Here is a 25,972-nt window from a genome sequence, read left to right on the forward strand (position 1 = left end):
TCATTCATATATGTGTGATTCAAGTCTGAGGAGGCTGAAACAGGCTGATCACACCTCTCTTTATGAAATAATCATGTTTAAAATGAAAAATTTTTTAAAAAAAACCTTTAGATTCTACAATTCTCTATTTGGGTTATGGTTGAAAAGAATAAAGGGCAGCACCTGAGGCAGCCCTGGGAAAAGAAGAACCCACAGAGAGAAAAGAGTTGTCATCCAGCCATCATTCACAACTCCTCTGTGACTTCCAACCCAGTTTTCCCATCCAGGCGGACCACCCCACCCTCCCCCACCCTCTCCCTGGTGTGTTTTCCCACGTCAGAGGAATCAGACGATGATACAGAGAAAGGAGACGAGTCGCTTTCTGCTTTCTGGAACTTGTTTCAGTGGTTTGCAGAACTCCTAGAGACTGTGAAGAATCACGGGAGCGGCACTAGAATTAAAGATCCTAAAGCTTCTCCCACACCTTGGACACCTGAGCTCTCAAACTTTCACTACAAAGGGCAGGACAAAAGCAGATGGCGAGGGGACACAAGGGGCTGGAGACGCTAAATTATTAATCAAACATGAGTATCAGGGATCGGAGACACAGGAACACAGCAATGTCCACCCAGCTGTCACCGTGATTGTGGAGTCAAAGCTCAAAGATGTGACATGTGATAGATGAGCTCTGTGACCTGCGCTGCTAATTGTTCTACAAGTTGTCCGTAACCCCTTTAGCTTTGGACGGCATTTTCACGCCTTTGCGAGGTAAAAGACACCCGGACAAAGGGACGACCGCATTCAGGCCAACGAACCTGCCAATAGGGGACGGAGGGGACAACGGGGAAGCCTGTTGGGACTCCCTCGTATGCATGTTCCCATTAGAGGAGTGTAAATTAGGAGTCAATATCTTTATGTGTCATCGAGGTATGGTTGCCGCCTGCTCTCATGGGGAGCGATTGTTTTCTACATAGAACGCATTCAAACACATTAAAGAGAACAACAGTCAACATCCTATATGTAACTACATGATGGAGGTTGATACTGGAACTCTTCGCTCTTCTCTCCATCGTTGCTGTGTTAGTTTTTTTGGCGGGGGGGGGGGGGGGGGGGGGGGGATTCTGGCTGCGTGTTTGCCGTACGGAGCAGCTCCATCAGCATCAATGATCAATGCGGCTGCCTACCTGCCCTCCCTGGGAAGTGGTGTCCCATTTCGGCTGCTTTATACTGGTGCTCCCACTGTTGGGACAGAGAGAACAAGGAGAGGATTGTTCCTGCTGCATATTACCCCCCCCTCGTACCATGAACCCACCACCGACCAGGAATCAACCCATCAAAAAAAAAAAATCAATCAACCAGAAAAGGAAAACTATCAAGGCCATAACAAATTCACTCCACTTGCAGCTTATTCTAATCAATTCTGGAAGATATTGGGGAAAATTACACATCCTAGTTGATTTCCTTTCAGAAAATTAAATTACCAATAAATTTAAGGTTTTTTTTGTATTGTTTGTTTCACAGAAAAATTGTATTTCAACTGATTTATTTGTCAACGGTTTCCATTCACTCTTTTACTTCAGTTCAGTAATAAAGGCCGTCATCAGTAATTAGCTCAAATCTGTGTGCTGCACAAGATGAGTGCTTAAAAGAAGCAACTTTTAAGACAACAAAAATGAATCCATGTCATCAGTAAATTCAAAAAGATCTACTCACTTATTGAATTGACTGGAAAAGTTCTCTCTCTTAACACTCCAGGACAGATGTGCTAATAAATAAGGACATTAAAGATGTCACAATAACAATCAATATAAATGCCAAAATGATAAAACTGGGGAGAAAAGTTTACTCCAATCAAGACAAAAAGCTGTTTTGACTTCACCTAAATTAGGATGAAAAATATCTTTCTCCCGCGGTATTTAATTTAAATTGATACCTTTTAAAGAAGAGACTGCGGCTGACACTCACCTTGATAAATTAAAACAAAATACACAAATAAAGAGTAAAAACGTCCTAAATAGGAATCCATTCGTGTTTCCTGGACCCGCAGTCAGCCCGGTTTAGACAGCATCACCTGGTGAAAACCCCTCGGCTGGACCTCCGATGCTCCCCGCGCTGCTCCATCCGGCTCACCTGAGAGCGGCCCGCGGCCCCTCAAGAAGCGACGCACCTGCTCATTAGCATAATATATGCAGATGTGGTGGGCGGGGCGAGAAAGGCCCACTAACGTCCAGAGTAGCTAATAAATAAATCGTTCTGTTGTTCAAGCAGAATTTGTCTTCGATTACTATAGTTGCTAGGCAACAATATTTGGAGAGCTATTCAATGCTTTGAAAGTTATGTCCAATAATATAAAGCAAAATATTAAGTGGTTGTTCTAACGCTACAATTAATTAAAATATTTACCAACTTTTACTATTTCTGAGGAAAGGTTTACGTTTTTGCAAAGATGAGCTCGACTTTTTCAAAAAATTAGGATTTGACGTTTTTTTTCTCATTCTAATAAGAGCCTCTCCTGCAAATATATTGAATCATTTTTACACCCCCCAAGTGTAGGTTCAATTTAAACTAGACTAAAATGATCATTGGAGTCAGCACTCTGATGCAGCGCTTCTTCCTGGTTTGGATCAGTCACTAGTTCAAGAATTCTTGTTAGGATTAAGTTACAACTAACAAGTCGGGAAAAATGAGAGGCGAGAGGGAGCAGTGGGCGGGGCTAAAGCTACAATGACGGATCAATTAATCAGCACTTCATTAGCAGACATCATGGTTTTAAATGTTTACTCAGTGGAGCTGGACTATAGCAGTCTAAGGTGACACACAGTGGAATTTTACATCTTTATACACAGGAGACTGATCGATACAAACTGTACAAACAAGTTTATAACAAATTCATAATCAAAAGGAAAATCTATAGTTTGATGTATTGGAAAGCGCTGATGTGTTTCAAAAGCAAGAAAATTAAAAAATAAAAATCACAGATTATTGTGCTAAAATGTTTTTCCTCCAGTCACATTCACAAAATTAATAACTGAATTATTAATTACCGTAGTCCTATGGGACACCTAAAACTATCATGGTCATAGTTTGTTCAAGGTGACAGCATGGCAGCTCGTAAACAAACCCCAAAATCTGTTTATGTTAGCCGGAAATTAGCAGCAGCATGTACCAACATGGATGTGATATAATTGAAATATAAAGCAAAAAAGACAACCTTTTCATTTTAACTCAAAAGGCAAAAAAAGGAGAAATAACTTTAGATGGCATTAGATCACAAAAAAAGTCCATAACATCTCACAGGTGAAACATCGGCAATTAAAAAAATGCATAAATATACAGTTTTGTTCAAAAAAGATTCACCCACCCTTTGAAATATTTGTTGAGAGCGGTAGAAGGTACCTACAGAATTGTAAGGTCTGTTGCAGGTTTATCTTTTTTATAGGTTTATTCTGTCTCTTAATGCTTTAGAGGCCACCCAAACGCTCATTAGATCAGACGCTGGTCTTCTCCCATCCAAAGAACCCTTAAGTGACACAGCAGATGTCTCTGGATGGAGAATCCTGCCCACAGAATCATACATGCTGTATTATCTGGACCGGTGGTTTGCAAGCAGGAAGTCCTTGTCCTTGCAGGTTATGCAGAGTTTGAGGTTTCTGAGTGAACCACCAGCAGTGTAGAACGCCCAGATGCCCATAACCAACAGGATGACGTAGGTGGGGACAAGACTATTAACATACGCAGGGTTCTGGAAGGTCTGTGCAAAAAAAGGAAAAACAAATTTACATCTAAATGTTTAGTCACCATTAAACCAGATTTCAAGTAAGTTATATTAGCGTTAAACCCCCCAAAAATGATTTAATTCAAGTTTTAGTCCACTAGATGGTGGTCTTTGCTCAATGTCTGGTTTAAAGTCTTTTAAATATGGCTCTAGGGTTTGAAGGAGATTAAAAATGACTCATATGCCAACACAAGCTTATGTAAACTGGTGACTAAAACCAGTTTGTAGAAGAGCGTGAACTTTACAGTTCAACCAGTTCAACCAGTAACAGCTGCTCCCTGCTTTACTGCTGCAGTGGCACCTTTGACATCTGTGAGGTACATTGAAAAATCCTTCAAAACAACTCACTAGACAGGAAACGGCGAGGTGGCTGATGACCACGGCAGCTACGGCCCACCAGCGCTGCTTCTCACAGGCGTCGAAGAAGACGACCCCCCAGAACATGTGGAGCAGGATGATGGCCATGGTCATAAAGGCTGGAAAAAGGGTAAAAGCTCTTACATGCTGTTCCTCTGCAGTAGCTATTCATAGTATTAAAATCACCCCTACCTGAGGACAGGAAATAGTACTGAGAGTCTCCATGTATCCCCACGGTCCCCGGACCCACAGAGTCAGCCAGGATGTTCACCACAGAGAACGCTCCGCTCATGAATCCAAAACCAAGTCCAGACACTGCCGCAAAACAAAGATTTTGATTATTTAAAATGAGCATATTATAAATTAGCAACAGAACAATAGCAGGAATGATCAATTAGTGGGAATATAACATTTGCGATGTGTTAAATATACGTCATACATGTTAATATACTGTCATACATTAACCGTACCATAGGCCAGCTGTCGAATGGAGATTGGCATAGTTTCCTCCTGACTGAGAGTGAGGAGACCTTCATTCGCCTTTCTGTAAGACAAACGTGATATTTGGGGTTTTTTTTAGTAAACAGGATGTTTTGGGTGGAACTGCAAAACTTTAGTTGTTTGAGCTGCCCGTATATAGAACGCAGACCAGGGGTCGGCAACCCAAAATGTTGGAAGAGCCATATTGGACCAAAAAAACAAGAAAGAAATCTGTCTGGAGCCGCAAAAAATTAAAGCCTTATATAGGGCTTATAATAAAGGCAACACATGCTGTAAGTGTCTATATTAGCTGTATTACCTACTTTCCAAATGATAAGTAGGCTACAAATACATAATGAGCATTCATGATGAAATGTTTATTTTCCCTGCAGCATCCTGGAGAGAATGAGGCACCACGTGGCCACTCTGCTGTACGATGGAGCTTTAAGTTTACCTTCCATTATAATGACATGTTGAAATTAAATATTTATTATACACCTTTATACAGCATTGGAAAACTTTAAGAATGTTTGTCACGTTTTTCCTCATACAGAAATTATATTAAAACAATTTCCATTTTCATATTTTTGAAAAAGCTCCAGGAAGCCACTAGGGCGGCGCCAAAGAGCCACATGCGGCTCCAGAGCCGCGGGTTGCCGAGCCCTGGCCTCCAGAGTGGAGCGCCTCGAAAAACATCATTTCAGGTTTTCCACCCAATACTGTTGAGAACTACTAAATAAACATGAGGGTGTGACCAAGAGGACTTTCAAGACTAGTAAACAACAATTGAAGGCTGAAATTGGCACAACAACCACTTACAAAAAAGATAATAAGTAATAACTGAATTCTTTTGAAACGCATGATGTGGTTCGATTTTAAAGAGGAACTATGAAATTCCTTAGAATGACAGCAACACATTCAAGATTTACTCAAAAGTCACAAATTAATCAGACAGTAACTTACTTCAGCAGCTTATAATAACCGAAGCGGAAGGTTTCCTGCAGCACCACAGACAGCACAACTCCAAAGATCAGGAGACCTTTCTGCTGAGAAGCACTTTCCTTGTTACTGATTTGGACAGAAATGAACCAAACCAGAGAGGACAACAGGAGAGACACCAGCCAGAAGAACGCTCTGAGAGGGGGGGAAAAAACGATAAAGACATCTGTTTGGAAAACAAGAATCACTTCACTAATTGTTTTAATGACAGTTAATACTTCTGCAAACATACAAGATATGATTATCACTGTGCTGTAGGGCAAAACTTTTTTTTAACCTGCTTAAATGTTTCACAATTAAACGCAATAAGCGCTAGATAAACGCTGGGCGTGACAGATGTGAAGTTCAGTGGTCCACCGAACACTGTATTCACAATACACGACTGCAAAACGCTCACATACGCCTGAACAAATAGAAAATACTTTATAAAAGCATAAAGCTGTGTTACAAGTAGGTCTATTAAGGGAATTCACTAAGCCTTTTTTTGTAAAAGAGGTGTGTCCGAAAACGGAAGCAAGCTAATGTGTTGCTAGGGAAGCTGTCCCTGTAAGTTAGCAGGATAGCACCGGTAAATTAAGTTTTAAATGATGACGCTGAACTGTTGTCGCCATCTTTTATTGATCACATGACACGATTTAAAGCAAGTTTACTATTCTTACGGGAGGGGAAAACTTACCCTGCTATCAGGAAAATGACTCGCAGCGGCTCCCGAGCGATAGTAAACACAAAAAGGGAGATGGCTGGGCCGAAGGCGATGAAGGTGCAGCCGAAGAACACCGCGGCCGTCATTGTCACTCTTCGCGTTCGTAAACAGCAGCGTTAAAATACCTCGTCTTCTCTTCAAGACCAATTTAACATGTATTTGTCTTTCAATCGTAGCTAATAGCTTAAAGGTCCAGCTAGCTTTGACTTCCTCGAGCTCCCAGATCACGGTGGCGGCGTCTTCACGTGACGTCACGTGTCATCACATGACCACGGATTTTTAAAAAAAACTTTATTGTAACCGGCAAGACAGACAATGTGTTTAAACTGTAGGGGCTTTGTATATACCGGTTTGTATATATTTCATTAGATAACAAATTACCTTGCATGTCAATACTTTCTATTGATTGTATTATTATCTGATATGATTTCATTTTAATTAGTTATAAGTTATAATAGTTAAATAATAGTTATAAAAAGTTATAGAAAGTTATAGAGTTAGAGTTATAGAGTAGAGGTTCCATATGTATTACCGGTATAGCATATTTATACCTTACCACTCTTCCGCTATATTACACTTGCTGTGGGTACTCTGCGTGCTTTTGGTCTGCTTTGAGTCTGTGACCACAAACCCACACCCAAGGATTTACTGACTCATTTTTGGAAATGAAAGATCTTTAAAGATCAGTTCATTACAGCTTCATGTTTCATGTACTGTCACTATGGTGTGTTTAATAGTTAGTTTATATTTATTTTCTTTTATAGTGTGTTTTATTTATCTATTGCAGTATGCATGTGTTCTGTTACAGCACATTCATTAAATGGTCTGTATAAAGAACATAGAAGAACACCACAATCCATATTTTTTCCAGCATTTGTGCACTCTTCCAAATTGACTCAGTACTCAGAGAAATTATTGGTCCGGTAATGCAGTACAGTCTCTGTCTCAAACATCTTCTTCCTGCCGTCCATGCCAGCCTTGTCTTCAATGTTCTTCCTCCAGTCTCCTGTTTGCTTCTCCTAAAGAAGCAGAATGCACAATAATACAGTCAAAAAAAAAGTCTTGATCTTCTTTAGCCTGTTTGAAGTTTGGCTTCAGGTTGTCTGGTAAAACAAAGCACCCACCTCCTCTTTCTGCTCCTTTTTGACCTGCTTCAGATTGGCCCTGAGATCCATAGACACTTTGTGTTTGGAGCCCAACAGAGCAGCCAGCATAGCGTCGGCCGACATCCGCACCCTTTTGAGGACTGGCTTCTTAAAATACTTCCCGTTCAGATCCTGAACCTTCGATTTCAGGTCATCAATCTAAAGGAAGTATATGGCTACTGAGACATATACAGGTAGGACATGACGAGGTACAGACGTGGGGTGTACCTCCTTGTTGGACTTTTTAACTTTGAGCTCCATGTCGTATCGCTCCTCATCCACCAGATCGATCTGCTTGTGAAGTTTCCGACACAGTTCCTGGAAATGAGGAGTAAGTAAGGTTGAATCGTTATGTTGCCTTGATATGTTGCTTTGCTGAAATTTAGATTTAAGATTCTAGAGGCAGGTGTACCTGGAGCGACTGCATGCTGTCTGGGATGGAGAGGGTGGGGCACTGCTGCTTCAGGTACTTCCTCTTCTCCTCCGCTACTCTCTGTGCCTCCTCTTCCAACATGGCCTCACCGATTTGCAGCAGCAAGTTCTGACGGGAAAATGAGGTGACTATAAAATGTTTGGTTTAGAGATTTATTTTTTAAAGCATGGTAATGCATGGCATTCTTTTTTTTTTTGTCTAAATAAGCCTGCTTTATCTAACGAAACATATGTGCTGCTCTTCTCTGCTTTCTGCAGAGTAAATCTCTTCAAAAGGGTTTCAAGCTGAACCCTTTGAACCAATAGTTTGTTCTGAACTTTTCTTCTAGCAATAAATAAGCCCTTATTTTGGGATTCTGAGGTTTTGTTTCTTTTTCAGAAAAATATGATGTTATTCACAAACTAAACAGTCCAGCATCCCTGGAAACGTGCTCATCACTCCAAAAAGAATGTGTCATTTTGATGTCAAAGCTCAGTCTGTTGGGAACTGGGCTGAGAAGCAGTGGCTTCTTGGTTCAAGCCCCTGTGCAGACAAACCATGGAAGGTGTTCTGGTAGCAAGGGAAGGTGCCAGAACACCTTCAGACCCACACTACAATGGTATCCTTGAGCAAGGTAATGAATCCACAAAGGTTTATATAGGGCCCTGCATGGGATGGACCTGCCTTCACCCATTGTGACCCCCAAAGGGATAAAGCAGTTAAGAGGACAAGCCAAGATGCTTAATTCTGCTTTAACAGCACTTATGAATGTGTGACTTTATGTTTAAATAAAGAAAATACAAAGTTCAGGCCGCCGCCATCTTACTCTACCTTAAGCTGATTCCTCCGAGTCGATGACATCTTTTTCCTGCAGAGACAAAGGAGAAAGAAAACAATCACTGATGATTACTGCTGATGCTTTATGCTTCTCAAGCTGACACTCACTCTGCCATCCTGACTGCAGCTTCCTGCCTACAGAAAGAGAAGAATGGCAATACCAGTGCTTTGTGCTCTATTTATAGTTTCTGTGCATGTCTGCGGTGTGTATGCGTGCGCGTGAGCTGCACCAGTTGTCTTCGGCTGGGTCGGTGGGAGCAGCTGAGACTCAAACAGATGCTTGAGGAATTTCTTTTGGGAACTATCTTGAGATGATTTAGGGCCAGGAAACAGCTTCAATCCAATTAAGGCTGCTGTGTGTTTGACTAAATTTGGTTTGGTTGAAGGATCAGCTAATCAGCCACAATGAAACCACCAGAGTGGTGCTGATTAGGGCTTCTGCGTCCTCCTGCAAGTAACCCTTGAGATGATTGTCATTATTATTGTATTGAAAAAATATATAAATTCTACTTCAATCTTTTTTTTTTTTAGGATGCAAGAAATGCAATGTGAAATGTTGCTTATGTTCAACTCCAACAGGTAGACGTCAACAGGTTTTAGGATAAGGATAAGGATAAATGTTTGAACAATCTTTGAACAAAATCTTTACTATCTTAAAGAGGACTCTAGGGAAATTCTAATTTCATTGTTTGGTTGCCAACTGCTACCATGTTAAACTGACAAAATAAAAAATATTAATGTCATAACAGTATTATTCAACCTTCAAGTATAATTATATTTATATAATAGTTAGAAATCTAGAAGAATAGCATTGTGGTGAAGATGATTTGTCATTTGACATTTTAGATAAGGTGAAGGCTGATCATTTGAAAAAGTCGGGATGTTTTTCTGGTTTTTCTTCCTTTGTTTTTGTTTGAATGTTTTTCATTCCGAGTCTGATGACAGACACATTTGAAACCCTCTTGTTGGATAGTGACTCACTAACAATTTAAATCGAACTGTTAAAGTAAATAGAAAATAAAAGGGTTTGGGGGTTTTTTTGGTGTGTGAATTCTGCAGGAAAGCAAAGTGTTGGTGGTGATGAGCCAGAAAAAGCCTCCCAGCTGCTGTCTGCTCTAAACTGGGAGGATTTATTGCTCTTCTTGGTCCCATTCAGCTGCTCCATCCACACAGGCACGCACGTGCGTGCACACATAATAGCTGTTTTTACGGGTTTACTTTTACTATGGTTTATGTTTATGTTTTTGTCATTATATTGAAACTTTATTATTGAAAACTTTGAAACTTTATTACCATTATGCCCCCCATTTAACTAATGTAATCATAAGTATCCACATCAATGGGAAAACATGCAACACAATGACAGTTTATTCTCCACACGTTATAAAAGCAAAACGATCATTGAATTTGCTGCTTTCTACGGAATATTTTTAGTCTAAAACTATCAAAAAATGAGCACATCTTGGGCTCAAATGTTCAGGATTTTATGATTTTCTTGTGATTATTCAAAATCTACATCTACCTTCAATAAAATGTTTGTGTGAAGGAAAAATTACTGCTTCTCCTAAGTTGTCCTATAGTTTGACCTTTACTCTCACTCAGTCCAGAAGTTGCTTCTGAGCTCTCAGTGAGCATATCTTGTTTCCCTTTCTTTCCATAGACAAAGCAATGCTGAGGGGACACACAGGCTAGATGATTGTTGTATCCAAGGTTAGCATCTTCTTAGTGAAGATAGTGAAGGACAGACTGGCTGGCACCGTACACGGTCGACGCCAGACAGTGGCCTTCCTTGTGTGTTATATACCTCACCAGAATTGGTGCTTGTGTTGCAAACACGAACTGTTGTTGTGTTGGTGTCACTTCTGATCAGTAAACATCATTTCAGTACGTCATCTGAGTCGTCAGTGTGTCAGTTCCACAACCTCCAGAATGTATTTCAAATGTATGAAATGACCGACATGCAACTGATAAAGAAACACCAAGGCCGAGAGACGGAAATTAAATTTATGTTGTAATGAAAACAAAAATGCAAAACTAAATTAAATGCTTTCACGTCCTCCCTCACCGGAAGTCCTAGTCATTTGAGGGCACGCAGCCTTTTATTGTGAAGTCCACGACAGGAAGTGGTGCCACTAACTTGACTGGTGTGAAGATGGCGGCGTACATTCGCACTCGGTTGCTGCTCGTATTAACGTTACTGTGTCTCTTCAGCTTCGGTTCATTGCTCGGCTCTAAAGCAGCCAGCCGACCGGCCGACCTGCCCAATGTGCCCGTCCTTAGACCCGGAGAACCCCCCGTTAAAGATGCACCTGCTGTCGCTGCCGCCGCTGGGGCCTCACAGCCTCGAAGGGCGACCGGCTGGAAGCTGTCGGAGGAGGAGGCCTGCCGGGAGGACCTGACCCGCCTCTGCCCGAAACACACCTGGGCTAACAACCTGGCCGTGCTGGAGTGTCTGCAGGACCGCAGAGAGGTAAGACACCACCGGCACAGCCGGACAGGGTTACCCCGGTGCAGAGAGGGGGTGGTGGGCATATGCTGGGTGTGTCGGCCGGGGGTGTTCGGATCCACACCGGTAGAAAAGACGAGGTGAACCTGCGACAACACGCACACGCGTTCTAATTGTTCTCCCGACTAACCCCCCCCCCCCCCAACCTAATTACAATGACTAGAATGTAAAAAAAAAAAAAATGTTAATAAAAAACAAATATAATTTTTAACAATCAGAGCTCATCAAAGTTCGGTTTTAAATGTGTGAGGTTTATAATAAATACTGTCAGACTTTAAAAATTGATCTTTAATCACGAACAGATTTCATGTTTCCACAAACAACCAGAGAAAAATAAAAAAGGTCTGTTATATTTATTGGTTTGGTCTCTGAAAGAATGGTTCTGGAGGCTTGACCTCCCCCCCCCCAGCATCACCTGACGGGCCCAGTTAAGAGCAGTTTGATGGTTTTGTTGCTGCTTAACAATGCTGCAGGAAAGGAACCATAAACCTGCGTCAGGTTCACAACCGTCACATGACCGACAGAGGTTAAAGTTAAAGCTGACAAATAATAGCATGTCAGTCATTTGGCCGGATAACAAATGAGATTAAAGTTGAAATTGTGAGGAAAACCTGGTTGAATTGACCCATTACACACACGGAGTGTTTGGAGGCAGACCCTAGGAAGGAATAAACAGAACATTCACTAAAAGAAAATCATTAGTTTTTGCTTTAGTACTTCAGTGGTTTAAAGACTGAAGTCCGAGCAGAGTATAGAGCCGGATGTTCCGTTTAAATATTTACACAACCTCATTTAAAGCACAATAAAAACCCAGCAAACCTAATAAAAGATGGGGAAAAAAATGAAAAGAGCAGAGAAATACTGTTAAAAGAGAAAAGACATTTTAAATTTAATCAACTGTATCCGTTGACTCTGCTTCATGAGCTCGTAACGATCATTTTCTGACATTTGGTTTGTCACAGTGTTTCGAGGCCAAACTGCTAATTGAGATAATTAGCTGCCGCCCTGAACTGGGACATTCTGTTTCGCAGTGTTGTCTCCTTCCTTCAGCAAGATTTTGGTCCAGTTTCATTTCTGCACTTTCCTCACACACTCGATTGGGTTCTGGATCTGTTATCAGTTATCAAAGATGTTCAGATGCTGCCAGTTAAACTACATTAAATGTCCGGTTTGGGCATCAAAATAAGAAACCTGCCGAGTTTGTTTCCTTTACATCAGCACCCCTGCTCTGTCATGATGGCACCCCCTCACTGTCCACTGCCAAGCTGCTGTCAAACACACACACACACACCACACACACACACACACACACACACACACGAAGGCTATTTGAGTGATGCCCTCTTTACTGAGATAATTACATCGCTTCAACATGATAACAGCTGTGGCCTCCTGAAGAGGTAAATGACTCATAAATCTGCCTCTTCTCCAAAGATACACACACACCCACACACACTCACAGACATGCTGAACAGGAAGTCGCAACACCGTTGTGCAGATATGACAGAAAGCAGCTTCTGTTTTCGCTCTCAACATTTTACTCATTTTTGTTTTAATTTAATTTTAAGGCATCCGTGCTTAAGGACAATGTCAGATTGATGTGGTTAAAATAAATTCTTAGTACTTGAACTGAGGAAGGGGGCAGGGCCAATTTGTTGATTGGAACAGAACAGTTTAGTTTAATAGAGTAGTTTTTTTGCTATCACTGCAAAAAACACATTTCAGGACCCAGTTTAGGGTAAAATAGTGGGACGCATAAAAAGCCACATTGCTGATTCTCTTCCTGGTCTGTGGGCATCTATCTGATGCTTAATTTACTGCCTTGTTTCTGTCTCTGCAGGAAACTGAAATCGCCCCTGACTGTAACCATGTGAGTATTCGCCCTGAAACACATTTGAGGGGTCAATTCCGAGACCAAAGCTTCTCTGGTTATTATAGGCTGTAATTGTTGTACAGTCTGTTCAACAGGACTTGTTCGCACTACAATATATGTCCATATTAGCCAGCTGTGCTGACATCCTTGTTGAATTTATTTCTCTTCCCACACGGGCCTGGGACTGCAGACCTGGACCAGTACTGGCTTTTATTCTGAGTAATGATGTCAACAGTTGAGATTGAATTTAAAGGAACTATGAAAAACAATATCCAAGCAGGACTTAAATCAGATCAATTGTTGCAGTGTGTTCTGCATCATCAGTGCTGTGTCTTCAGCTGGTCCTTTCCCAGTTTGAGGATCAATCATCTGGAACATCTGTCAAAGCTGCTGATGTTGAAATTCAGCTTCCTGCAGCTCTTCAGGCTGTCTCCTGGATGACGAACCTCCTGCGCTCACGGCAGTTAACTGCAGACAAGTCACGAGCTTAATCGACCACTTGTGCCGTCTTTATCACGGCGCAGGAAATTACCGCTGCAATTAAAATCTCTGCCACACAGACTGAATGAATTGGCGTTTTCGGGGCGGTCCGGCTGTCAGGGGCTGTTATCTGTAGCTGCTGCAGCTGGAGCCTTGTTGGCACGGTAACAATAAACTCATAGATTAAAAAAGACAAAGAGAGATTTTCTGTTGCGCCGCGTGAAGACCCAACCGTGGCCTGCGATGGTCTAAAGAGAATGACGGAGGGGCTTTCAGAATGCTGACGCGTCGTTTTTCTCCCGCATTAAGCTAATTTCCATGACTTGCAGCAGAGCCTGCAGCTGTGTCTCCACAGACGGAGACCCGTATTTTATTTTAGCGCCACCGTGCGTGGTTAAACTGGGCAACATGGCCTGAAAAACAGATTTGCTGTACGTGTTAAGATTCTTGTACTTTGGTCCAGATCCTTTAACAACCTCAGGGGGATGAGTCTCATTACTCTGACTAAATATTGACAGAATGTCAGGTGATTTATTTTAAATAACGGTAAAAGTAGCTTAAGATAATATTTTAAGAGGCAAAATTCCCTTAAAGTCTCGAAAACTCAAGATTTATAATCGTGATTTATAAAGGGAGCGATAATGTGTTGTTGTCTCCTTCAGCTGCTGTGGAACTACAAACTCAATCTGACCAAAGATCCAAAGTTCGAGTCTGTGGCCACGGAGGTCTGCAAGAGCACCATCGCTGAGGTGGGGCTGCACTTTTCCTGCAAAGACAAAACAAATGAGCGCCGACGCACCTTCAGTATGTGCTCAAACATGCCTGCAGATAAAGGAGTGCAACGACGAGGAGCGGGGGAGGGGCTACCTGGTGTCCTGTCTGGTGGATCACCGTGGCAACATCAGCGAGTACCAGTGCAACCAGTACATCACCAAGATGACCAGCATCATCTTCAGCGACTACAGGCTGATCTGTGGCTTCATGGACAAATGTAAAGAAGATGTCAACAACCTGCACTGTGGCAGCATCAACGTCGGACACAAGGTGGGAAGTGGACGAGATAAATTTCTGCCCCTTTTCCTGGAAGTTTATGAACAAAAGATGTTCACAGGTCCGTCCGGGAGGTGCAAATGTTTCCAATAGCAAACTAAATCACTGAAGATATTGTAAAAATGACAAAATGAGATTAAAATTCGATGTCGCCATTTTTGACGTGGTCTTCGCTGACAGCTCACGGTTGCATTTTGTATTTTCTGGGGGGGGTTGTTGTCCAGGACATCCACTCGCAAGGTGAGGTAATCTCCTGTCTTGAGAAGGCGCTGGTGAAGGAGGCGGAGCAGCCGGATCGCGTGCGGACAATCAAAGACGAGTGTCAGAAGGCCATCCTGAGGGTGGCCGAGCTGTCGTCGGACGACTTCCACCTGGACCGCCATCTATACTTTTCCTGCCGAGACGACCGCGAGAGGTTCTGCCAGAACGTGAGACCCCCTGCTGAGAGATTACTGGCTAAATTCCCCAGCAAATTCCAGTAGAATTTTAGTGACGCGTGCAGCGACGTACGTTTAGTGCACATGGATGCAGCTGTGACTCTTAAGGGAATTTTTGGCTGTTCGTCTTTGCAGATTCAAGCAGGAGAGGGGAAGGTTTACAAGTGTCTGTTCAATCACAAGTTTGAAGAGGCCATGTCAGAAAAGGTAACGAAAGACAGTCAAAAAGGAATTTATTACAGATTCAAGGAGCTGTTAAACAGCTACTGATATTCTTTGGAGCGCATTAACGTGGCCTAGCGTTGATGAGCGATGCATGATGGGATTCCATCCGCAGTGCCGTGATGCTCTGACAGTCCGCCAGAAGCTCATCTCCCAGGACTACAGAGTCAGTTACTCCCTGGCCAAGGCCTGTAAACTGGACCTGAGGAAGCAGCGGTGCAGCCTGGACACCAGCCTGCCACGAGCCCGAGAGGCCCGACTCTCGTACCTGCTGTTGTGTCTGGAGGCGGCTGTGCACCGCGGTGAGAAACCCCCCATCGTTATACAGTCACGCTTGAGTGGGTGAAACTGGGTGCTACAGCATGCTGAATGGTGCTCTATCCTAGTTGTTATGTATTCTTCACTGATGCAACCTAGCAACAACCGACAGAGGGGGCTAACAGCTAGAGCTAATGCAGCCGGTAACCAGCCAGATGTTCCCCACAGGACTGTCTGAAGAAGTACAGAAAAAAATGTATTTGAAAATCTGTAGCGTCCATACTTGCAATCACAACAGTTTGATCGCCCCCTGCTGGGGGGTTAGGTGAACTCATTGACTCCTCTTACATGTATGCGGCACACAAAACCCCACAAAACACAAATGTCGCTCTTCTCAGTGTGAAAACCTTGTTTTGCCGGCAGGGCGTTCGGTCAGCGGCGAGTGCCAGGGCGAGATGCTGGACTACCGACGGATGCTGATGGAGGATTTCTCCCTGAGTCCTGAGATCGTGCTGCACTGCCGGGCAGAGATCGAGACCCACTGCTCCGGCCTGCACCGCAAAGGCCGCACGTTGCACTGCCTGATGAGGATCGGCCGCGACCGCAGCACCGCCATCGAGGGCGTCTGCCAGAGCGCCGTAAGCATCACAGCTGCAGTAACGCAGAACTCATCACTTCAGGAAGTTGCTCAATAACCCGGGAGGCTGCAGCTCTGAGCGCCTTCTCCTTATTTATGCCGGTCTGCAGTTCAGCCCCGAGGTGCAGCCCAATCTGATCCACCGGAGCCTCCCAAAGGAGGATGATCCGCACGTTTATGGGCTGATAGTAATATTTTGGCTTTTCTCTAAATGTTTCTCCCAGCTGCAGACGCTGATCCAGTCAGCTGACCTGGGCTCAGATTACCGCATCGACCGAGCGCTCAACGAGGCCTGCGAGTCCGTCATTCAGACTGCCTGCAAACACATCCGCAATGGAGACCCCATGTGAGAGAGAGAGACACACACACACACACACACACACACACACACACACACACACACACACTGTCCTCATCAACATTCAGCTGATATTTGGTGTATATTACACCATATTATTATTCTCCTCGTGCTCAAACCTGATTGGCTCAATGAGCTGGGGAATCAGGAGTGATGACTAATCTGTGTGTGTGTGCGTGCGCGCGCGCGCGTGTGTGTGTGCGTAGGATCCTGTCATGCCTGATGGAGCATCTGTACACAGAAAAGATGGTGGAGGAATGTGAACACCGACTGCTGGAGCTCCAGTATTTCATATCCAGAGACTGGAAGTGGGTGTGATCTCCTCTCTAAGTCACATGATTGGATCGTGTGCGTCACTGAACTGTTCCACTGTGCCCCAGGCTGGACCCCGTCCTGTATAAGAAGTGTCAGGACGATGCCGCTCGGTTGTGTCACACGCACGGCTGGAACGAGACCAGCGAGCTGATGCCGCCGGGTGCCGTCTTCTCCTGCCTGTACCGCCACGCCTACCGGACCGAGGAGCAGGGGCGTCGGGTAGGAAACCTTCAATGGCGTCCTGATCTTTGTCAGCAGCTTGCAGGATGTTCTGTGGGATTAGGATGTTTCTTCTGTGGCCAATGAACTGCAGGTGTAACTTTGATATTTTTAATTCACCAGGTAAATGAAGAGGAGGAGGTAAGACTAACCTGCTCAACCTTAATTAATCCTGGTGAAGGGTGAAGCAATCAGATCTTTAAGTATAGAAGTGGCCTCAGGGATGACATGAGCCTGATAATTACTGGTTACCTATCTGCTCTCCATGTTTACCTAGTAGACGGGCATAAAAGCTTCACGGCTCCTGTTCCTGAAAGAAAAAAATCATCTGACAAATGAAGTTTTGATATCACGTTTAACCTGTTTAATCACCATGGAATTTGGTGCAGGAGCGTGCACGTGGCCGCGTTTCCTGTCATCGGTGAGGGAAGTGCAACAGTTTGAATCTGTGCGTCTGAGGGGATGTTGTGTCTGTACGGGGGCAGAAAAATCACCCAACATCAAAGATAATTCTGATGATTGATCTGTGTGGGGTCCACGACAGGCTGGCCAGCACCAATAAGACAGACGCATGAGGGGTTCTTTTCTGGACTTGAAGTCTTGTGACAGTGAGCTTGTGTGTTTGTAGTTATCTCGGGACTGTAAAATGGAGGTGCAGAGGATTCTCCACCAAAGGGCGCTGGACGTGAAGTTGGACCCTGAACTGCAGAAACGCTGCATGACGGACCTCGGCAAGTGGTGCAGCGAGAAGACCGACACTGGACAGGTGAGGCACCACACCCGGAACATTGTTTGCCTCCTGGTGGGGATCACACGGCCACTCTATGACATCATCCCACCTCTTATTGCTGGCCTCTCATGCTGATCTGACCTGCTCTTCAGGAGCTGGATTGCCTGCAGGACCACTTGGAGGACCTGGGCTCTGCCTGCAGGGAGGTCGTGGGTAACCTGACCGAGCTGGAGTCAGAGGTACGCACCAAGATTTAAGGTTCGGTCCAGCCGCTCAGTCGTTCAACTTCCTGTCTCACTGTCTGGCACAGGACATCCAGATTGACGCTCTCCTGGTCCGGGCCTGTGAGCCCATCATCCAGGCCCACTGTCACGTGAGTGAACCGGCTCTCATGAAGCAGGTCCTGAAAATCGGGTGTTTGACCCGTGTGTGCGTGTGTGTGTGTGTGTGTGTGTGTGTAGGATGTAGCTGATAACCAGATCGACACAGGTGACCTGATGGAGTGTTTGGTTCAGAATAAACACCAGAAGGAGATGAATGACAAGTGTTCAGTGGGCGTCACACACTTCCAGCTGGTCGGTGTTTGCAGCTGTATTTTTATTAATAATGATTCTGTTTGTCAGTGTCCAAATTTAGTTTTAAACCCATAAGTGGCCATCTGCTCTACGTCCAGATTCAAATGAAAGACTTCAGGTTCTCCTACAAGTTCAAGATGGCGTGCAAGGAGGACGTCCTCCGCTTGTGTCCCAACATCAAGAAAAAGTCGGTGTCCGTCGGAAGGGGATCTCTCGCGCCATCATTTTCTCGCGAGCAGATGATGTGATTTAACGCTGTCCGTCTGCAGGGTGGACGTCGTCATCTGCCTCAGCACCACCGTGAGGAACGACACGCTGCAGGACGCCAAGGAGCAGCGGGTGTCGCTCAAGTGTCGCAAACAGCTGCGGGTGGAGGAGCTGGAGATGGTAGTGCACACACGACTGGCGTATCCGTGGCAACACTAAAGCGCTGCTGTGGCTTACACTTGCGTGTTTACGAGAAGTTGTAATTGCTGCTGCGGGTTTAGCTTCGCGTTGCTAGCACCAAATCTGATGCAAGATGGTAAAGAAATCAGCAACGCAGGACATTCGTTCATCAAAATTAACTATGTTCGTAACAATTGTTTCAAATCTGACACGCTCATCCGACTTTTATTGCTTGACGGTTCCTCGTTTTTCAATATAAAATGTGAAACTACCAGCTGAATTGAATCAGAATAATTGCTAAAAAGGGCTTTGCTAATAATTTGGATGGTGGTCTTAGTTGGTAGATTGGTCAGATGTCAACAGCACGTTAGCGTTAGCTCAGAGCTGAGCTCCTCCGTTCTCCCTCCTCACCTTCCCTCGCTCTTCCGTCTCAGTCCGAGGACATCCGCCTGGAGCCAGAGTTGTATGATCCCTGCAAGTCCGACATCAGCCGCCTCTGTCCCAACGTGGCCTTCGGTAACGCCCAGGTGAGCCGGCGTCGTTGGCTACAAACGTCACTTTTGTGGCGTCACCGTACGTCTTTTCTCCTCAGATGATCGAGTGTCTGAAGGAGCAGAAGAAGCAGCTGAGTCAGCGCTGCCACCAGCGGATCTTCAGGCTGCAGGAGGTGGAAATGAGCGACCCCGAACTGGACTATCAGCTGATGAGAGTCTGCAAACAGATGATCAAGGTGTGGCGGAGGTTTCCGATGCATCGCTATAGAGTTCTACCTGATCAGCGGGCGGCCTCTCTGATCAAACGCTCCTCTGCTCCTCAGCGGTTCTGCACTGAAGCGGACGCCAGGACCGTCCTCCAGTGTCTGAAGCAGAACAAGAACAGCGAGCTGATGGATCCCAAATGCAAGCAGATGATCACCAAGAGGCAGATCACGCAGAACACAGGTGAGGGAGCAGCTGCAGGACGAGGGGGGCCCCCCGAGTCCAACCCCACTGATCCCCTCCTCTCTCCCGTCTCCAGACTACAGGCTCAACCCGGTACTGAGGAAAGCGTGTCGAGCCGACATCCCAAAGTTCTGCCAGAACATCCTGAACAAGGCGAGCGAGGACAGCGAGCTGGAGGGTCAGGTGATCGGCTGCCTCAAACTCAAATACGCCGACCAGGTCAGTCCGCCAGCGGAAACGGCCGATTCGAAAGCCGATTTTGTTGAATCGAGATGAGAGCCGACTGGTTGTCTTTTCTGGCTGGACCTGGTCCAGAGGTTATCTCCTGACTGTGAAGACCAGATCAGAGTCATCCTGCAGGAGTCGGCGCTCGACTACAGACTGGACCCGCAGCTGCAGCTGCACTGTTCAGAGGAGGTACACACACACACACACACACTTCTCCATCACGGGCTCCTGCATCAGATTCCTCTCGGCTCCTTCATCCCTGGTTCCTCCTCTCCCTCCTGCAGATCTCCAGGTTGTGTGCAGAGGAGGCGGCGGCGCAGGAGCAGACGGGTCAGGTGGAGGAGTGTCTGAAAGTCAACCTCTTAAAGCTCAAACAGGACACCTGCAAAAAGGTTTTTTCCCCCCTCGATTTGTTTCGCCGAGTCCTCGAATTTGAGGGTTGGAGTTGGACTGAGACGCCGTCCTCGTCTGTTCTGTGTGGCAGGAGGTGCTGAACATGCTGAAGGAGAGCAAAGCGGACATCTTCGTGGACCCGGTCCTCCATACGGCGTGCGCTCTGGACCTCAAACACCACTGCGCCGCCATCACACCCGGCAGAGGGCGACGTAGGTCACCTAAAGTTCTGAAAGCTCCGTTGTTCTGAGTGACTGAAGAGATTTACAGCTCTTGCCTGCGTTGTTTTCTTCATCTCTGCAGAGATGTCGTGTCTGATGGAGACCTTGCAGGACAAGAGAGTTCGGCTACAGCCAGAGTGTAAGAAGCGACTCCAGGACCGCATCGACATGTGGAGCTACGCAGCAAAGGTAAAGGGTTTCCTCTTCGCCGCCCTTGGGGTTACTTCCACGCCGTTATACCTGCTGTTCTCTGTCCGGCCTGCAGGTGGCGCCAGCAGAGGGCTTCTCAGACCTGGCGGTGCAGGTGATGACCTCCCCATCCAAGAACTACATCCTGCTGGTGATCACGCTCAGCGTGTGTGTGCTCTTCCTGGTGGGTCTGATCTGCGGCCGCCTCACCAAGCGGGTGACGAGAGAACTGAAGGACCGGTAGAGGCGCGGCGCGGCGCGGCGAAACCTCTCCAATGACTCGCGGTTCCCCTTCTTTTCTCCCTCCTCTCGTAACCAGCTGACCTGCACAGTGCCAACGCCAGTCCACACATCCGGAACCCTCCTTCACTACATCCTGCAGAATAATTAGCATTATAAGATTTCCAGAACGCGCCGCTTCTCCCGACCGCGTTAGACTTGCTTTGGGGTTTGATGTGAGGCGGCGGGGGGGCGAGCGCCAGCCGTCCCACGTTTGGTTGCTTTCCTGAAGCTTTCTCGCCACTTTTGTGGAGCAGCAGGACGTTGTTTCTCTCTCAATGGCTGCCTGGATCGCACATGGACCACCGTGATATCTGGAGGTTCTCCTTTGTATTCTCCTCGTTTGTTGCCTTTAATGAACGGTCACGTGACCCACGGAGGCTTTACTAAAGCGGGGGGGGGGGGGGGGGGGGGGGGGTCATTACGGATCCAGCATTTATTGTAAGACTGGTTCTGCGTAGGGAGGTTTTGTTTACACATGAAAGGCATGCGAGTTTAAACAAACATCCGATCATCGTAACGTCTTCATTAACGCTGCAGACACACTTTAACATCGTTGACACTAATATTCCTAATGTGAAGCGCAGGCGGCGGATTTGTGCATGTGGACATACTTCAGAGGAAAAGTGAAGTTGCTTTTCCGGTTCTTGTTTTTCTAATGTTTGTGTGACTGCTGCTGGTGGCTGGATTTGTAACCCTGAGAACAGGAGTGCAGGCATGTCCTTTACCATCATAACAGACAACAAAGTTCACACTGAGGTCACTGAGGATGGTTTTTATTCGCCCTCCACATACGTACGCTTGTCGGTTTTAGTGGATTCTCTGCCGGTGAGATATTAGCAAACATGCTCTCCAAATCGATATGTAGCATTCTAAGTGGCAGTTAGCCTAGCTTAGCATAGAATGGTTGGGAATGGCTTTTTGCAGAGCTTAAAAAAATGATAGTCGTTTTTGTTTGTACCCCAATAAATTATACAACCAAAATTATGATTTGACAGGGAGCTTCAGTAGCCTTGAAATTTCTGCACAGATTTTTTAAATGCACAAATAGTTTCTACATCAGAGCAGGTGCCCTAGTTTTGCATCTTTATGCTCAGCTTATCTTAACTTGCCCTTCGGGCTGTCGAGTAGCGGCTACTGTTGAAGCAGCGTGCACGGACAGTGAAATGAAGCGAATCCAAAGTGTCTCATTGCCGCCCCCTGCTGGGGCGTAGTAAAGGAATAAGCCTCAGGCCAAACTCAAAACCTTAAGTTAATTTTTCTTTGTTTTCCAAAGACGGTTTCTGTCTTTTCAGTTAATATTAGACTGTCAAACTGTCCTCACCAGCCGAACCGATCATCTATAGTGTAATAATCAGATGTTCTTGTTTGAAGTACGATCGCGGTTCTGAGCAGTTAGCCTAGCCAGCGTAGCCACTGTCCATGACATCGTCTTTATGCTAAGCTAAATTTAACACATTTTAACTGGATCTGCTGTAAACCTCATTTTAGCAGCCAGCAGTTTGTTCTGCTGCCCCCAAGTGGTCAGATGGGCATAGCAGGTGGGCGTGGCCTACTATAGGGCCGCCATAAGAGGTTACCAGTCCGATGTGCTGGAACCACCAATCTTTGTTTGATTTTAAATGGATCAGAGGGACAGGAAATTAATATCCAATGTATATTTTCACTTTGACTCAAGTTACGCATGCGAGGTAGAAATGTGCTGAGCCACTTTTACCAGCAGATGTGAAAAATTGTTATAAAAATGTCAATTACATGAAACTATATTCAGATGTCAACCAGACGTGAAAACAAAGTCCAGTTAAAAATTTAACTTCTTTATTCTTTTACAAGTGTCACAGTTTGGGCTCCAGTTGAGCTTTTTCGTGCTCCATTTTGAAACGTGTTGACATCTTTTACTTTGCACTTTACTTTGGAAGCATTTGGCTACATTGCTGTCGAGCTAACGGCACAAATAACCTCCGTTTGTGAAGTAAAACTCACCTTTTCCTGGTCTCAATTGAACATGTGAAGAATGCAGCAGATTTCTGCTTGTTTATTAGCTAGAGCAGCAAATTTTGCAGTGAATTTTGGGCTTTTTGTTTTTTTTGTGGGATCTTCTCTTTACGTTATCCCGTGTCCGCTGATGTCATGTGGGGGAACGGAATTTCTTGTTTTTCCCTTGGGTTTTAAACATCTTATCAGTGTGCTGTTTCTAAGGTACGCCGTGCAATACGTCAACATAACAGATTTATTATTGTGACATTTGATTTTTGCTGTACATATGAAAACTTGTGAATTTAATAAAAACTGTCTGCAGATTTTCATACTTTTGGCTCCACCCGTCTGTTTGCTCCGTTGCCTGAAACTTGAAAAGGTGAAGTCCATAAACCAGTGTAAGTAAGTTAGAAACCAGCTCTGTAAAGGCTGTTTAAATCTTTTAATAGCAGTTTAATAGTTAAAGGACAGGCGCTCAACAGCCCTTTGGTAGTCTACTATAGGATGCGCCAGTTGTTCCAATATATAGGTTAAAATAAATGCAATTTCATTTGGTGGGGAATGTTTATTTTTTTAATCTGGCAACCGATTTCAATTTGTAAATTCGTTTTGTTTCTTTTGACTCATTGATCATTATAGGCCTGTAATATGTCTTACAACCATGACAGATAAAGAATCGCAAGCACAAACTGAAATAATTTGAAAATATAAAAGCCCAAGACGGCGTATCAGCACTAATGTGACTTTACAGATCAAAAAACGCAAGCGATGGAATTTTCACAGTCAGAAGATCTGAAGGATTTTGATGTTGATGACGGTAGAAACGATTCCACCCCGGAGGGATGGAAAGGAGGAGGAAACGGTGGCTGACAAAGGGGCAAAGCTGAAGGAGCTGGACCAGGCACACGCCAGCTGCCAGGAACTTCAGGCCCAGTTGTGAAGAACCAGGAGATCCAGATGCTGCAGGCTGAGCTTGAGATGCTAAACGAGGAGCCGAGCGAGCAAACGGAGCCGTTGAATCAAGAGTCTGGCACAGCGGCGCTTTCAGAAGAGCTTCAGACCTCGCTGCTGGAGAAGCAGGCGTCAAAGCTGCAGAACGAGTTGGCGGACATGAACAGCGTCCTAAAGCACCAGAGGAGGAAGAAGAAGAGGCTTTGGATGAAAAGGTAGAGCACGACAGAAGCTCTGACAGCCATGAAGGCCACGCTTCAGAGGGAACTCAGCAACGTCCAGGAACTGTGGAAGGTCCAGGAGGTCAAGATGGTGCAGACCGAGCTCGAGACCAGGACCAAGGAGCTAGTCCTGCTGATGGAGCCGGATCAGGAAATATGGGAGGAGAAAAGGAACGTGTGGACGGCGCCACCAACAGGAGGGAAGTCAGAGAGCTGAAGGGTCTGTTGAGGGAACTGCAGACCATACTGGACGGCTCACGTCAGACAGATGAGGAGCTGAGTTACAGCTAACTAAGGGCGGGTACAAAGGGCAGATCTGGAACGGAGAGGCCCATATAAGGGCAACGCCACCACTCGCACCTCCACAGACGATCATGTGAAAGGTTCAGGGCGGTTCCTGACTGGTAGAACTTAGGTATGTTATGAATATTGTCCGTCCAGAGGACATCGCCTTATCACTCTGCCCGAAAGGTGATTCATGTCTCCATGTCAGAGGATGTCGTGTCTGGAAAGATGATGGCGGCTGCAAGAAGAAGCCGCTTGTTCCTCTGTCACGTGGCGTCTCTGGTCTTAGCACAGCTTGAACAATGTAAAAGATTGTTGGTTTTTAATAAGGGATTTGTCCAGTGGCCATCGCAGTTGAGTGAGAAACAGCTGGAAGAGATGCTGGAGGAGGCCAACAAGCAGGAAACAGCATCTGAGAGAAATCTGTAAAATTCTGGATTCTCAATGAGGAACCCAAACAACACGGAGCGATAGAAAAACTGAGAAAGATGGCGGAAGAGGAAGTCTGTGCCTCTAGCTGACAAAGGTGAAAAGGTCAGTAAAAGGCCAGCTATAAAGAAACAGCAGATGAGGAGCGTCGCTCACAACAACACTCTGAAGGTGCTGAGCAGCACAAAGAATGAGGAGACTCAGAAAATGGGACGTTCTCAAGGACCATGTCAAACAGGTGGAAGACCTGTGGATGACCACCAGAGGGAGCTGTTTGCTACACAGAGGTTAAAGAGGAAGCTTTCTGAAGAGTTGACAAAGTTGGACCAAGAGCTTATCACAAACAAGATGAGGCCACGAAGAGGCAACTCTTGGACCAAGAGCAGTTTCCACATTGAGAGCAAACACAAACAGCTGGAGGAGGAGGCCAGAAAAGAACCCTGCAAGCAGGAGCTCAAGGAAAAGCTCAAGAGTTTCTGGACATGACCTCCTGCCTCCTCAGTTTTTAACCCCACCTTCATGTTCTACATTATGAAGACTTGATACTGAAGTAATGCTTTGTTTTAAAAAAAAAAAAAAAAAAAAGGAGGGGGGGCTCTAATCATAGGAGCCTCATAACACTCAATCGTACTTTGGTCCATGATAAAGACAGTACCAGGACACAGGCAAACTAATATTCACCGTAAGACTGATTTATCATGTCATGATGTATATGTTACAGAAATGGAATAAATATTCCTGCATTTCCACTGGGCCCATCTCTCCCCAGCAGAGGGCGCTGACACGCCTGGACACCAGCGACACCACCAAGAGCGTGCGCATCCGCGAGAGTAATTAGAACCCTGGCGACGGACCATTCTTTGTCTATCTGCACAAACAGTAGCAACAACTGGTTTAAGGACCGCGAAACAAGGACACAAGACACAAATATCTAAACAAAATCACTTGAAATATATCAGGCCGTGTGCAATGAATCTGTTGAAATTGTGTAACTGAAAACGTTTTGATGAGATGTAGAGAAACTGATGTTCACGCATTAATCCTAAAGGAGGCCACAGAAAATAAAGAATGTGGGAAAAATCAAACATCTGGATTTCATCTGCAAAGAGAAAATGTTTAAAGGC

General features: G+C 45.2%; 3 protein-coding genes across 4 annotated transcripts; 1 reads left to right on the plus strand and 2 right to left on the minus strand.

The window, feature by feature from the left end:
* Positions 1-2,743: 2,743 nt before the first annotated feature.
* On the minus strand, positions 2,744-6,578 carry aph1b (APH1B gamma secretase subunit). The gene is made up of 6 exons (XM_057025288.1): positions 6,267-6,578; positions 5,555-5,725; positions 4,582-4,655; positions 4,304-4,426; positions 4,103-4,230; positions 2,744-3,730 (listed from the first exon to the last, which is right to left on the minus strand). The coding sequence occupies exons 1-6, from the start codon at positions 6,377-6,379 to the stop codon at positions 3,563-3,565; spliced, it is 777 nt and encodes a 258-aa protein (XP_056881268.1). The 5' UTR covers positions 6,380-6,578; the 3' UTR covers positions 2,744-3,562.
* A 442-nt stretch (positions 6,579-7,020) lies between these two features.
* Positions 7,021-8,877, minus strand: LOC130521618 (troponin I, fast skeletal muscle-like). Its single transcript, XM_057025290.1, has 6 exons — positions 8,796-8,877; positions 8,682-8,718; positions 7,851-7,979; positions 7,667-7,756; positions 7,418-7,597; positions 7,021-7,312 (listed from the first exon to the last, which is right to left on the minus strand). Exons 1-6 carry the CDS (start codon positions 8,801-8,803, stop codon positions 7,190-7,192), a joined length of 567 nt encoding a protein of 188 aa, XP_056881270.1. The 5' UTR covers positions 8,804-8,877; the 3' UTR covers positions 7,021-7,189.
* Positions 8,878-10,810: 1,933 nt separating this feature from the next.
* On the plus strand, positions 10,811-23,293 carry LOC130521611 (Golgi apparatus protein 1-like). 2 transcript variants are annotated; one of them, XM_057025280.1, is made up of 27 exons: positions 10,811-11,157; positions 13,034-13,063; positions 14,209-14,295; positions 14,375-14,590; positions 14,821-15,024; positions 15,169-15,240; positions 15,371-15,557; positions 15,937-16,151; positions 16,375-16,496; positions 16,715-16,816; positions 16,889-17,042; positions 17,166-17,183; positions 17,671-17,808; positions 17,925-18,011; positions 18,083-18,145; positions 18,234-18,347; positions 18,446-18,534; positions 18,617-18,734; positions 19,169-19,261; positions 19,327-19,464; positions 19,552-19,675; positions 19,752-19,894; positions 19,991-20,092; positions 20,188-20,295; positions 20,388-20,508; positions 20,600-20,706; positions 20,783-23,293. In XM_057025280.1, exons 1-27 carry the CDS (start codon positions 10,840-10,842, stop codon positions 20,948-20,950), a joined length of 3,438 nt encoding a protein of 1,145 aa, XP_056881260.1. In that variant the 5' UTR covers positions 10,811-10,839; the 3' UTR covers positions 20,951-23,293. The 2 variants fall into 2 exon arrangements, with proteins under 2 accessions (XP_056881260.1, XP_056881261.1); XM_057025281.1 differs by lacking the exon at positions 17,166-17,183 and having other exon boundaries at positions 10,812-11,157.
* Positions 23,294-25,972: the final 2,679 nt, after the last annotated feature.

Source organism: Takifugu flavidus, chromosome 2, assembly GCF_003711565.1.
Source record: "Takifugu flavidus isolate HTHZ2018 chromosome 2, ASM371156v2, whole genome shotgun sequence".
Classification (NCBI taxonomy): Eukaryota; Metazoa; Chordata; class Actinopteri; order Tetraodontiformes; family Tetraodontidae; genus Takifugu; species Takifugu flavidus.

Bases quoted from the DNA above. Each gene is read 5' to 3' on its own strand.
- LOC130521611 (XM_057025280.1), top strand. From the start codon at position 10,840: ATGGCGGCGTACATTCGCACTCGGTTGCTGCTCGTATTAACGTTACTG. The intron at 19,465-19,551 runs GTGTGGCGGAGG...TCTGCTCCTCAG, and splicing joins TCTGCAAACAGATGATCAAG to CGGTTCTGCACTGAAGCGGA. The intron at 19,895-19,990 runs GTCAGTCCGCCA...GACCTGGTCCAG, and splicing joins AACTCAAATACGCCGACCAG to AGGTTATCTCCTGACTGTGA.
- LOC130521618 (XM_057025290.1), bottom strand. The intron at 7,980-8,681 runs GTAGAGTAAGAT...TTTTCCCGTCAG, and splicing joins CTCGGAGGAATCAGCTTAAG to AACTTGCTGCTGCAAATCGG. The intron at 7,313-7,417 runs GTGGGTGCTTTG...CTGCTTCTTTAG, and splicing joins AAAAGGAGCAGAAAGAGGAG to GAGAAGCAAACAGGAGACTG.
- aph1b (XM_057025288.1), bottom strand. From the start codon at position 6,379: ATGACGGCCGCGGTGTTCTTCGGCTGCACCTTCATCGCCTTCGGCCCA. The intron at 5,726-6,266 runs GTAAGTTTTCCC...CCCCCCTCTCAG, and splicing joins GTCATTTTCCTGATAGCAGG to AGCGTTCTTCTGGCTGGTGT. The intron at 4,231-4,303 runs GTAGGGGTGATT...CCCTTTTTCCAG, and splicing joins GTACTATTTCCTGTCCTCAG to CCTTTATGACCATGGCCATC.